This window comes from Semicossyphus pulcher, unplaced genomic scaffold, assembly GCF_022749685.1.
Source record: "Semicossyphus pulcher isolate SPU_LCO1_2020_fin unplaced genomic scaffold, fSemPul1.0.p SCAF_2, whole genome shotgun sequence".
Lineage (NCBI taxonomy): Eukaryota > Metazoa > Chordata > Actinopteri > Labriformes > Labridae > Semicossyphus > Semicossyphus pulcher.
The window spans coordinates 26,728,020-26,742,401 of NW_027211693.1; the positions used below are offsets into that span (position 1 = coordinate 26,728,020).

Below are 14,382 nucleotides of genomic sequence, written 5' to 3' on the forward strand. Positions count from 1 at the left end.
AATACGTGGCATTTCCGTTTCATTTCATTGCTCGTGCAATGAAAGTACATTTAATTTGAAGAAGAAAAATTGACCCATGCGGAAGTTGAGTTCATAATTTCCTGAGTCATTGCTCCCCGGGTTCAAATCTGAAACCAAACATCTCCCAAGCATCCTCACCAGTGCTACTTTAAATTTAGTTCGATTATTAAAGTATATCTAACAATGGAGGGTTCTGTATCAAATGTGGAGGTCTGTAATTTTGCGTACACGGGACAGTTTGATAAATTAAAACAGTGCATCTTGTCAGATAAAACGCTCGCCTGTAAAACGGACCAGGTAAGAACTCATATTTTGAAATAATGACCATGCCAAGTAACATTTTTTACATTTTTATCACCCTCTTTCTGTCATTTCAGGACCACAGAACCGCCCTTCACTGGGCTTGTTCTGCTGGCCACACCAAGATTGTGGAGTTTCTGCTTGACTTTGGAGTCGAAGTGAATCTGCAAGATGATGTAAGTTTATGGTTCTTAAATAGAAAGAAGGTAAATGTTATTGTTACTTTCTGTATAGATATAGTTGGATGCAGTATTTCGATCTTCTTTGGTGATGGAGGTATAACAGTTAATACAGTCAGTAACAGATAGGTACACTTTACAATATTATATAGTCCAAATACAACAACAACCCAAACTCTGGCTTGAAGATTGCCAACAGTAGAATCAATACATTACTGAAACTCACTCTTTAACCCTTGAACTTTCTTTTTACAACAGCCAACTGAAGAATATTTTATTTAAAGCTGCAGTGAGGAACTTTGGGTTTGTGTTGATTTTGGCCCCCCGTGGACAATGCCGTACCTCTTATCTCTTTGCTGATTTTGTCCTGTAAATGCTTAAGTGGTGGGTTTTAACTTAAAATCTCATCCTGCTTCCTTTAATAGTCATATGTATCACTCACTTTAAAATTTTGCCCTGTAAAATGTTAATAAAGGCAGCGTGCAGTTAATCACTTCGTCTGACACCTACCCAGCGCCAACAGTTTAAGGCATTAAAAATTACTTTATAGAAATAATCAGTCATGTTGATTCAGTCTGTTTCATAGCCAGTGAAAAACTCCTCACAGCAGCTTTAACTCATTTTATAAATGAACATATGTTTTAAACATAAAAGTGTAAGATGTATTCACATTTCTTGTGTAACCTTCCAGGCTTCGTGGACCCCCCTTCACATTGCAGCATCTGCTGGCAGAGAAGACATAGTGAGAGCTCTAATATCCAAAGGAGCGCAGCTGAATTCAATTAATCAAAATGGATGCACCCCTCTGCACTATGCTGCCTCAAAAGACAGATATGAGGTAAGTTTCCCAAGTTGCAGTAGTAGCTGATTATTTGATCTAGGGCTGAACAATTCAAAAAATATATCTATTTACGATTATTTTGACTTATAATGCGATTTTGATATGATTTGCGATATTAAAGGGAATGATCATTTTTACATCATTATTCTCATTTTCATTGGAAAATATGAATTAGTGACTATGGTATGATTTTTGCAGGGATCTGTACCAAGTGAAGATATTTGATACTTTCGTCTGTGTATGATGTGGAGGCCAGAGAATCTCCGCAACACAATATTTATATACTATATAAATATTTTAACACACATTTCACCCTTAAAAATATTGTGCCACCTGCGATTTGAAAATTGCAGTAGCCCATATTGCGATTTCGATTTAATTTCATCTAATTGTTCAGCCCTAGTTTGAGCTACATGATGCCACAAGGCTGTGCTACACGCTGGTAATATTCTTTTTGCGTTGTGTTTCTTCAGTGTCTCGTATGTTGCTCTGTATATGTTATCAAAATAGTTTTTTGACAGGAGTGTTATATTCCCAATATATTGATTCATTTCCAGATAGCAAGTTCACACTGCTATCAACGTCTGCAATATTTTGTGATAGGTGCTCTTAAGTGTCTACTAGGGATGGGGCATTATATGTTTGAGAAACAACAGCAGTGTCTACAAGTAAGTCTAAAGTAGCATAGTAGTAGCATTATCAGTTCTGAATCAGAAGCTTCTTTATGAGGAAATACCAACTGATAGACTTTTGTAAGGGTTTCCCCTATTATTTATTTGGAGCTACACATATGACATGATAGTGGTAATGATGATGATGATGATGTCACATATTTTAGAACGACATGCTAAGAGTGAAAAAGCCTTGAAGAAAGTGGAAAACCCTACCTTAACCTGAAGTTTGTAGAGACTTTCCCCAACTATTTTAGTGATGTATGAAAAAAGTACAGTCTGCCTCATTTCCACATTGAAGTATCACTTTCTTATTCTGAGGTAAACGGAGTTAAAACAACTGTGAAGGTCAGGATTTTTTTGGAACTAGGTTTATTTGTAAGTTTTTTCCCAGGGGTTATCGTGTTCTCTGACATATGTCCTTAAAACCTCAGACTGACATTAATATTACCTTCTCTAAATGCAGACAACTTCCGCTTTGTTTTCTGTTTTTTACTTTAATATGCAGTAATAATCCAAAGATGCAGTTCGTCACTGATTGTATTATTTCCTGTTAATACAAATGTCCATTTATAGGTACACATGTCTTATATCCTATCTGCCAAAACGATACACTACATATGTTGTGAATGTATTCATTGGATGAAATGAGTAACTTGGGGTTTTATGTAAAAACTGTGGTATACCTTTCTGAAATCAGGATCTGAAAACGTATAGTCCGTGAGAAAGGGGAAGTCACTGAAATAAAAAAGGTAGATACTTGTCATTTACTTGTGAGTAAAAACAGCTTTTCCCATTACAGATTGCCCTGATGTTGTTGGAAAATGGAGCTGATCCAAATGCTACAGATAAGTATGAGTCCACTCCCCTCCACAGAGCGTCTGCCAAGGGCAACTACCGCCTCATCCAGCTGCTTCTCAAACAGAGTGCCTCAACCAACATCCAAGACTCGCAGGGCAACACACCACTGTATGTATGAATAAGAATTTTTATAAACATTGTGGACGTTGACCATAGACTGTATATAAAGACGGACGACATGACAGCTCCCTAAAAGTGAACCAAAACATTTCGAGGACCCCCTGCTGACTGGCTGCAGTATAGGTCATAAAGCCCACCTCCTCCATGTTAACAGATAAGACATGAGTCAGACTATAAAATCAAAATACACCTCAAATAAATGTTTCTCAAACATGGTTCTGTCATTATAGTTAGTTCTTATCATGCTGATTTACGTCCAAGTGTTCATTTTTATGACAAGTTTATTTTTAATTAGTTATTTGATGCTGTAAAAAGGATGATTGACAGCTCTGTTGATAAATACGGCTCCTGCAGCCGATCTGTTTTGGATTAGCAGAGTGGAGGAGGAACGGTGAGAGGAGACGTAACTAAAACAATCACTACAGTCATTGAAGATTCCCACATCTGTGAGCACCTGTTTACGACCAACCCGAATATACCGACGTACGGGATCCTTGCAGTTTTTTTTTCCGGTAATTTAAGTGTGTGTTTTGGTTAGCTGAACATGGCTACGGCAGCTCCACCCGGCGATCTCTACTGCACAACTCCGGCTCCAAATGACGTCACCATCACAAGATGACGGCGCCTGTCACGGGGGGCTATTTTGGCATCAATTTCGTACAATGAGACGCGTCGTCCATCTGGGTTTACAGTCGTTGACACAAACAAATGCATGGTCTTAAGATATCCAGCCACAGCTAGAAGGTGTTTTAATTGCTCTAAATTTAAGATATAATTCTGAGATTTTTACCTCCACCCTTATACAGTGTTAAGCAAGTTAAACAGAATTTATAAGGTGTATTTTACAACTTTAAGGTAAAAAACATTTAAGCATATATAACTTTTTTTTTCAACAGCCACCTAGCGTGTGATGAGGAGCGTGTTGAAGCAGCCAAGGTGCTTGTTGAACATGGGGCCAGCATCTACATTGAGAACAAGGAGGAGAAGACCCCTCTTCAGTTAGCCAAGGGCGGCCTGGGCAACCTACTTCGTCGGATTGTGGAGGGATGATGCATTCGCTTTGTCCTAGCTCGCATCCCCACCCTCGCCAAGTTACATTCTGAGAATTCTTATCCCACTCAATCCTCCCTGAGCGGCCTGGTGTGACACTTTCAGATGTGTAACAGGTGGAAGATGAGACTCTCCCAGGGACAACAGTTGGACTGTACTGCATCGTGCTCAGGTGGGAAGGTGACGTTTCTCAGACTTGAGGTGTCTGTTCAAAGAAGCACTCTCTGCTGCATTGAGCTCAGTCTATCCAACTCAGCAGCCTAGTTTACATGAGGTTTGAAATGTTGAAAAATGTTGAATAAAAATGAGTATTCTGCCTATTAATACAGTATTAATTAATTGATTGATTAATTGTTTGTATTTACATACATTTGGTTGATTTAAGCAATATCACATGAGAGGGAGTGACGCTATACTAAACATCATCATGTTGATTCCATCATAGGCACGAGGCTGAAGATAATCAGCCATGATGATATTCAGTACATCACAACCTGGAGTGTGATATTGCTTTTATACGACAGTTATACAAGCAGCAAATACTGTAGTAGTAAACAGTAATAATCATCCACAACTTAACTGAAACTGGACTTTTGTTGCCAAGCAACCCAAACATTCTCCTGCATTCTGTGTCTACAGGTTACCACAGATCAGCTACTTTGTATGATATATATTTATCTGTTGGTTTAATTCATCATACAATCAGTGAAATAAGAGTCTGCTGTGTGTTTTAGAGGTACCAGCCTGATCAATGTAGACTTAGACGTTCTGCAGTAACGTTTATTAACAGTATTCAGAACACCTGGCTGAGGCGGAGTGATGATGTCATACGGTATGTGTCTATATCAACACTCTGGAATGGAATGCATCTTGTCCAGTCAGATATTGGTCAGAACTGACTGTTGTATAATTAATGCTGGGTTGCACCAACAAGGATTAATTTAATCTAAGATTAGTTCTAATCAGAGTTTAGTGAAACTAGGTTTAAAATGAGTAAATCCAGATTTTAACATTAAGTGGAGCTCTGTTGCACAATTAAAAAACTAATCTCTGTTTAGTTAATCCAAGTTTAGTGTCGTAAACCGAAATTAAAATCAGTTTAATCAATATGGAGATGCTTGCTTACCCAAATTAAAATAAATAGATAAATAAATAAAAAGGTTAATAAATAAATGAATAAAAATGAATACATCCGTGTGCTGTCTGGACCTAGTAAGTATAAAAGGGGGGAAAACGCTAACTTTCGGCTGCTCTGTGTTCCTTAACATTGTAACAACTAAATGCTACATTGTTTGCTCGCTATATTATTGTTACTGATATTGTTATACTATTGTGTGCTGGACTGGCTATTGCCCTAGACACTCTGCTGACAATTTGGACAGACAGTAAAATTGTGTAGACCAAACCGGTCCCAGTCCAACCTCTGGAAACATACGTAAAAATTTCAGGGCCACCAGGAGTTGGAGCGTTGGTGGTACTGCTGCATTTCTTTAACTACCATGTTCGACAGTTGTTCTAATCTTCCTGTTCTGCTTGATAACAGTTTTGTGAACCGGTATCTTGACTGAAATTCAGCAGCATCGTAAAACTCAATTGGGTTGAGTCTGTCCCTCAATTTCCATCGAGGAACTTCATTATTTGAAAAGTTAAACCTCCTCAAGTGTAAGTTTAAAGTTAATACTGGATCACATTTTTAATTGGAGTTTGAAGGTTTGGTGCAACAGAATTAAATTTGATTTGGTTTAGAGTAAAAACTAAACTTAGGTTTTATCTCATAATTTTAAACTAGTTTTAAAGTTTGGTGCAACAGAATTTAAAGTCAAACCATGATTTAATCGTGTTTAAAAATGAATCCTTGTTGGTGCGGCCCAGCCTAAGAGTATACCAAACTCAAGACAGACTGGATTGGTCAGGTGTTACGTAGCATGCCCTCTTAGTGTTAGGGTTAGGGTTAGGGTTAGGCTGGCTTTGATTACACATGAAAAGTATAACATTTTAAGAGCAAGACTTTCTCCACAACATAAACAAAATTATGGGATGAATTGTTGCTGTTCATCAGTTATTTTAATCAGTTTCTGCACAGAGCTCAAAACTACCATCTTAAACAATGTTCCAAAAGACAGAGCCATTCAATTACAGATGAGGGGTCTGGGCTTTTTATTAGACAACAAGAGACTGGACAACCCGAGGATTTGGCAGAGAAACATGCAAACGCTTGGCTCAAACACATGAACTTAAACGTCACTATGTGTATCGTAAGAGGGCCGAGTATGCACTGTTAAAGCTAAAAATACATTTAAATGAAAGTGGGGGAAGTCATGGAAAGTTATAAAAATGGTCCTTCCTGAATTATCACCAGACCAGAAAGAGGATTTGAAAAGTTCCATGGCAGAACATGAGGTTAGGGCAGGTTTCTTGTCAATGGAAACGGGGAACTTTATAAATGTAGTAGAAGTAGCTAGTAGCTACAAGCAATATGCTGATACATTGGCACCAGCAATTACAAATACTCATCAAAGAGCATTATAATTATAGGGCAGCTACCAGGAACATTTAATATTACACTGATTTCATTGATTCTCAAATAAGAGAAGGATTCTCCATGACCCCGGAAGTTTTTTAGATATATAACTTATTAATTTAAAATAATCTGTGAAACGGAAACGCACAGAAAGTTCCTAAAGAATATTCAGCTTGCCCTGAGGAGGAAGGATAGCAAGACAAGGAGTCAAGGAAGGAAACTTAAAACTACAACTCTCTAAGGGTTTGGGCAAGCGTAAAAGGAATATACTTTATCGGGAAAAAAACCTAAGCCTGTCTGTTTAGACAAATGGCTAGAGAATGGAGTTCATGTGATTAACATGTTATTCATAAAGCTTCAACACAATATTTCAGTCGTGTTAATAGCCTAAAGATCAATATAATTTGATAAAATGGAAATCTCTACAGCTAAGGAGCAGAAAATTATCCATTCAATGGATTCATAGGGAGGATAATGAAAATCAATTGCACTACCTTTTTAAACCCTCCTGGCATACTGCATTCAGCTTTAATATTCCATAACAAGTCAGAGCATAATCAAAGTAAAAGGTGGGAGCGTGTAAGTTTCATATGGAAAAAGGATTTTGTCAGTGACATTGAGGAGAAAATGTGGCAGGAACTTGCCCCCACGTGGGTGTCTCAAAACAGCTTTCATTTACACTTTCATATTATCCTGTACATTTAAATGGAGCTATTACAATGTTGTGCTTTGTATGATTGAAATGAAATAAAGGAAATGAAGGAGCAACACCGCATTACATATGCATCATAATTTATTCGATTATTTTAGGCTTTTAAAATCTTAATAGAAAAAGTTGTAAGAGATGTTAAATGGAGTAAAAAGTAGCCTACAACTTTTCTCTAGAGAGCTCTATGTAGTGAAGTAGTAGAGGTATAACGTGGTAAAATCATTCAAGTAACGTCCTGAATATTATGTAAAAAATATATGTGGAAAGAAACCGAAGTGGGCCTACTTTTCGAGTAAAGATATTTTCATCCCAACACAATGACATATTCAACAGCCTATTCTCCCTGCTGTTCTCAGGTCGAAGGTAGAGGTCCCTAAAGGCACTCACCAGCAGACTGAGGGACAGCTTTTTCCACCAGTCCGTAAGACTTCTAAATGAATAAGACCTCAAGGTACACAAATAAAACCCCTTTTGTGCGATACTCACTTGTTAATGTGCAGTATCTACCAGTGAATGTACATTTCTGCCTCTGCCTTAAATGTGTATATTTTTAAATGTGTATACTTTTGCCTACGTTGTATATTTAGAAAAATGTACATATTTCTAATATATATCTTTATTTTTATGTTGTCTTATTCCTGCATCATTTTTTGCTGGTATATTTTATTATATATGTAATATTAACTCTATAATTCGAGCCTTCCAGCATAAGAATTTCACACAGTTGCACTTGTATAAACGAAGTGACAGTAAACGTCTTGAATCTTGAAAACATTCAACAAATGTGAACATATGTTTTGAAGCAATACAACCAACCATAAAATAGGCTGTGTTATGTTTAACAATAAAATAAAAATAAATCATTGTATTGGGGGTTTCGCTGGAAAATCCCCTCCTTCACTTAGCAAAGAGATACTTAACATCTTTGTTCCGAAATGTCATGACGACACTATCTTAGATGCGCATGACGTGGTGTGCAGCAGGGTTGCCAGGTCCGCGGTTTTTCCGCTGAATTGGGCTACTTTTTAAGTGTTGCCGCGGGTGGAAATTTTTGTCCGCTGGTTGGGTAAACCTGTTTTGCATGCAAATTACATGAATAATAGGCCATATATATCTATATATCTATAAATAGAAATCCTTAATTTTTGGTATTATTTTAGATTAAATAATGTATTTATACCCAAATCCTACCAAACGGACTCCAGATCATTCAGCACTACACACAATGGACATGGGACATGCATGCCCACATAACAAACCCACACACTCTACTTTGCCACACAGTTAGCTAGCTTAAATTGCACACAGTCCGTATCCGTTCGGTGCACTGTGTGCTGTCAGCTGGCCAGCTATTGTCAGCAGAAACACCTGCAGCGGAATCCGTTAACAAGCCGGACAATTCAAGCTAGCAACTCCGGTCGGGGAGAAACATGACGCCCGGTAAGTGGGAAAAATACGGGAAGAAATACACAAGGGACTGGTAAAGTGAAAACGGAATCAAAGAATGGATAGGATGTGTGTGGCTGGAGATAATACAAGAGCTTTTTGTCGGTGTTGTATAACCGAGACAGAAGGAGGTGACAGGAGTTGTCCATGATGGATGCCAGTTTTGATAGCATCCTCCTCTCACCCACCTCTATGACCGTCTGAGTTTAATTAATCTGTGTATTTTATAATGCATTTGGCAATGATAGCAATGCTCTTAGACTTTAAAAGCAGTGCATATGGTTTGACAGGGGTACATTTTGAGTTCCAGTATTGGGGTGGTTTTATTGGCCGTTGGGCTGGTTTTGTCACACAGACCTGGCAACCCTGGTGCGCAGTATGAATCCCAGCAGCTTTCACTTCCTGAAAACGAGGCAAATAAATAGTCCTCTTTAATCACTGGATTCTCCTGTAGACGGTGGTCACACCAAGGGTGACTGAAATTATAGACAGTGGAGCTGACTGGACTGTTTTAACGGTAATTATTGAGGTTTTGCAATGATAGTTTATCAAATAACTTTTTGACCTAACGTTACGTTGTGCTATGCTAAGCTAACGTAGCTATCTAACGTTCGTGACTAGTGTTGGTTTACATCTCCGTAACAGCATAAGGGCACTAGTCAACATTTCTATACCGTACTGATTTGCGTAACTATAGATTACAATGTTGCTTTATTCGTCCGACCAGTGACTTATAGAGTGAATGTCAAACGGTGGTTAGCAGGGTGTCAGCTGTCAGACGCAGGCAGCAGTCAGTCCGCTTTAATCTGCGTTTACCTCCCACAAACTGTGGAGTTGCTTTGTTGCTATTGTTTAACTCAAAGCTAAGCGACGTTTCTGGAATTTGTGGGGCCAGTCGGTAATACAAGTGCAGACAGTACAGACAGTGCAGAGTTATGACTTGCTATCACATGGTTAAACACCGCTGACGCCATGAACTTACAATATTGTGAGAAGCTGTTTTGAGTGAATCAGCTGCAACGAGTCTCTTTACAAATAGTATCTGAACTTTGCTTTTAATCTGGTGATTGTTTTTTTTTTAAGAATGCCGACATGGAAGGCAGTCCAAAGATCACAAGCTGCACCCCTCAATAAAGTAAATATGCTGCAATAGATATCAGTGGATCAATAAGTGGTTACTTAACTAGTGCTGATATGCAGTGGTCACAAAATAAGTCAGATACATCAAGATGTTATATTGCGTTCTGCTTTGGGATTATGTTGTTCAGACCTTTCTGATTACTTTAGTTCTTGTTTGTAACCTTTAAGACACAGTTGCTTGTAAAGTTGTTTGCTGTACCTAGCTGGACTTGAATCTTCTTATGGCATACGCATGTGATCTTAAGTAAATATAGAAAACCTTAGAAACCTACGGCTATGTAACAGCAGTAGAATAACCAAAACATAAAAGTTCCACCCTCTGGGAAAATATGTATAAATAGGGGTGTGGTGTGCTTCCCATGATGTGTTGCAACATGATTTATTTAATTATGAGTAAACAGCATGTACCTTTGCTAACTATAGTAATACAATGTCACACCTCCACGGTCCTATAGATAGAATTAGACTTATTTCATTATCAGTGTATGCCTTTATGTCCTTTGTCTTCCTTTAATAGGATATGTTATTGCTGTCTTTTAGCACAGTGTGTGTTCTTGGGTTGTAAAGGGATACACCCTGTTCATTACTAGTGTACTGCAGTGTACCAAACCGGTAGACAATCCTACCTCTCTTGTGCCCATCCCTCAGATGGAATATCCAATGCCTCTCTTAGAGGCACAGTGACCCTCTGAGAGCCTGCTTTCAAGCAGAAACTAATTCTACCATTGAATGTTCTGACTTTTACATTGACTACTTTTTGTGTGTGTGTCATAACTTTTTGCCTTTTTAGATTTTTAATTTTAAGCCATAGGCTACTTGGTTCAACTTTTTCTATGTTAAATGTTCAACTGTAAAAAAATTCAACATTTATGTTTAGTTTTTTTGACCATTTTTTAAATTTCTGTTTTTTCTGCAGACACTCTGTCTATCAGGTTGGTTCACTGTGCGGTTTCCTGCCTGGCTCTATCATGTCTGAGATCGGACAAGACAGCAATTTGGAGACGGATTACTTTGATGATTTTTCCCTGATGAACAGTCGCCTGGACTCTTTCCAGGGCTCCAGCCTTGCCCAGCAGGTGTCACCAGTAAGACTAGCCCGGGCTGGCTTCTACTTCACTGGCCAGGCCGATCGTGTCCGCTGTTTCTGCTGCCAGAAGACTGTGGAGAACTGGTGCACGGAAGACACACCTGTGGAGAGGCATAAAGAGGTAATCATAGTAGTAATGAAAAGCAAATGTGATTAACTTTTGTGAAATTATTTTTTCAAAATAGAAAAATCATATTTTTTACATTTGTTGTTACAGGTTTCACCAACATGCATGTTTCTCAGCTGCACCCACCGCCCCAGTTTTAGCCCAAATTCTGAGACCAGACTGACCAACGGTTCCACCTACAATGAGGAAGCTGAGGACATGGCATATCGGCTGAGAACAGGGGAGGTAGTTGATGAGTCCACTTACCCAATGGTCCCTCACATGAGGAGTGAGGAGGCTCGGCTTCAAACCTTCTCGTCTTGGCCCTCTGCTGCTCCTGTGAGACCCCGAGACCTGGCCGAAGCCGGCCTCTACTACTTACGAGAGAGCGACCGGGTGCAGTGCTTCTGCTGTGGTGGCATGCTGGGCGGCTGGGAAACGGGGGACACTGCCTGGGGAGAACACACCACACATTTTCCCAACTGCTTCTTCATCCTTGGGCACGATGTGGGCAACATCCCATTCCAGGGGGGTACAGAGGAGGAGGGCGGCAGTAGCCAACGTGTAAACAATCATGCTCCTATGGGAAGTTTTGAGGAGAGGCTCAACAGCTTTGCAGGTGTCCAGCACCCTATAGACCATGAGAGGCTTGCCAGAGCAGGCTTCTACAGCACAGGTAGAGCACTGATAGTCAATAGAAAAATTTAGCAACATTTCAAAACAATTAATGGGTCAATATTTTGTCTAATATTTGATCATAGTTATAAATGGAAGCAAGTTTTAAATTGTGTGTCACCTTGCAGGGACAGGAGACAGAGTGCTGTGTTTCTGCTGTGGTGGAGGTTTGAAAGGCTGGCAGCCTGAGGAAGACCCTTGGGAAGAACACGCCAAAAACTACCCAGGGTAAGAACTACATCTTCCTTGCACCTATTGTAGCTGTGGCATTTACTTTTGTTGGCAAATAGTTAATGTTTTCATTTTTCTTATCAGATGCAGCTTCCTGTTGGCAGAAAAAGGACAGGAATTTGTAAACAGCATCCAGCTACAAGACCCACGACGAAGCAGACCTGTAAGAATTCACTGCTTCTGCACGCACAAAAGAAACCAGGATGTTTTTGGCTTTGCCAAGTAATCAGAGAATTTTAACATAGTGATTTTCTGCCCAGTGATGTGCTCACCTTGTTGCTAACCATGTGTTTACTTGTAGCACATGTGCTACAGACAAAAGAACACCTAAGATAGCTAACGTATTGCTCGTAGATTGTTCCCAGAAATTAACTCTTCACACAAGTGAAAGTAAGAAAAAGCTAAAAAAAAAATATAGTGCGTTCAAAAATATTATTACAGATCAACTGAAAGTATTAAGACCTACTCCGGTTTTTTTATGTGGTCTGGTTCTTTCTGTAAAGTAAACATAGAGGGTTTAGATCTTTGCTTCCAGCCACTCAGAGTTTACTTTCACATTTTTAAGTTTGTGTAAAACAGTATTTACATGCCTAAAGTACTTAAGCTAATATGAAACTTCATCAATGTGAATTTGACAAATAGAGTTCTGTAGATATCCATACTAAAATGTGTCTTTGTCTTTTTGTTTTGCTGTAGCACAGCAAGTGAACATTCCCTCCTTTGTGCTCACAAAGGAGGGAATTTTGTACTAAAAAGGCAATAATGATAAGAAACACATACTGGTGTCAGTTGAACTTTAATTCATTACACAGGACAAGGACCGATTTTGTTGCCAGTGTCTCACAATGTAGCAACTTCTAGAGGGGATTACATTGAAGCTATTATGGACAGAAAGAACATTTACAACAAAAAATAACTCAATGAACATGTGGGCATTGGAACACAGTTTTTTTTATTAAGTTCATCTTAAAACAATTTGTTTAAATGATACTACTTGATAATGTTAACATGTTCTCTGGACAAATATAATCATTGGCTCAGTTGATAAATAGATAGAGATTTTGATGTCACTCTGGCTTTGGTTTTACTTAAATATTTCTGAAAATAACTTTGAACATGTTTGTTTCCAGACTCCAAGTCATCAGAATGGATTTTCAGGACATAAGAACGGTAAACATTTACATTGATTAGCTATCCTTTTCATTCCAGTGCAATACAGTGTACAGGTAACACATTAAAAACCTTTATAAAACAAGCATCTGTGTTCACTGATAATTTCCTCTTTGTGTCCAGAGGTGCTGTGCTCCCCCATAGCTCAGAAGGCCATAGCAATGGGTGTAGAGCCCAGTGTGGTGGAGAAGACCATCTTGGACAAAATCGGTAGAACAGGCTCAGGATACTCCAACCTGGAAGAACTTATGGAGGATCTTCTTAACAACACACCAGCGAGTGATGCTTCCAAATCACAGGGTCAAGGTACTGTACATCCTTCATCCAGAACCAGGTTCTTAGATTAAACAAATCCTTGGAAGCAGTGATTTAAATTTGAGCAAACGCATCTTTTATCTTTCAGATGAGGACCCACTGGAGAAACTACGGAAGCTACAGAGGGAGAAACAGTGCAAAATATGTATGGACCGAGATATATGTATTGTCCTCATTCCATGCGGTCATCTGGTCACCTGTAAGGAGTGTTCAGAGTCGCTCTTCAAGTGTCCGATCTGCTGTGGAGCCATAACTCAGAAGATCAAGACCTATAACGCTTAAGGGAATCACAGACTCCTGCCCCATTTCAATGCTGCTTTTTCACAATCTTTATAATATTTTATTTTAATAATAAATGTAGATAACCTGTAATTTATAAATACATATATATATATATATATATATATATATATATATATATATATATATTCACAAGGCTGTGTTGTTCATATGAGTATGAAGCTGAAGAATGAGTAAATGTCACAAGAAAACACTATTTTCACAATCATTGACATCATAAATAGCCGTTGATATTGTGAGGACATTTTTCACAATTGCTGGTGTAGATTAATGAGTAGTTCCACCTGTAAATACACACTTTCAGTTCCCATTTTAAAACTGTCTCTTGCCAGAGGTGCCTTTCTCTAGGTTTATGTACTTGGGTATAATTGTGTTGTTTTATTTTGGTCATTTGACATTTTTAATTGAGGTGGATATGGGTTGTAAAATCAGTCAGTTCCATATGCTCATGTAACCCACTCATCTGTTTTTGTCTACCGTACCTAATGTAATAGATTTCATTTTTCTCAATGTTTGCCGCTCTGTTAAGAAGTAAGATTTGCTTTCTAACTGACTACAATGACTTTGGTTTAGGGCCTGAAATGACTCTGTGTGGTGTGAAATAAATTTACCATTCCATCCATAAATGTGTTGTGTCAT

General features: G+C 38.6%; 2 protein-coding genes across 4 annotated transcripts; both read left to right on the top strand.

Annotated features, from left to right (window-relative positions):
- Positions 1-133: 133 nt before the first annotated feature.
- Positions 134-4,355, top strand: psmd10 (proteasome 26S subunit, non-ATPase 10). The gene is made up of 5 exons (XM_069670126.1): positions 134-318; positions 399-497; positions 1,192-1,338; positions 2,815-2,981; positions 3,890-4,355. Exons 1-5 carry the CDS (start codon positions 205-207, stop codon positions 4,041-4,043), a joined length of 681 nt encoding a protein of 226 aa, XP_069526227.1. The 5' UTR covers positions 134-204; the 3' UTR covers positions 4,044-4,355.
- Positions 4,356-8,702: 4,347 nt separating this feature from the next.
- xiap (X-linked inhibitor of apoptosis) lies at positions 8,703-13,828 on the top strand. 3 transcript variants are annotated; one of them, XM_069669915.1, is made up of 8 exons: positions 8,703-8,713; positions 10,776-11,067; positions 11,164-11,728; positions 11,856-11,955; positions 12,043-12,121; positions 13,089-13,128; positions 13,252-13,434; positions 13,532-13,828. In XM_069669915.1, the coding sequence occupies exons 2-8, from the start codon at positions 10,828-10,830 to the stop codon at positions 13,723-13,725; spliced, it is 1,401 nt and encodes a 466-aa protein (XP_069526016.1). In that variant the 5' UTR covers positions 8,703-8,713; positions 10,776-10,827; the 3' UTR covers positions 13,726-13,828. The 3 variants fall into 3 exon arrangements, with proteins under 3 accessions (XP_069526016.1, XP_069526015.1, XP_069526017.1); XM_069669914.1 differs by lacking the exon at positions 8,703-8,713 and adding an exon at positions 9,099-9,236; XM_069669916.1 differs by lacking the exon at positions 8,703-8,713 and adding an exon at positions 9,835-9,854.
- Positions 13,829-14,382: the final 554 nt, after the last annotated feature.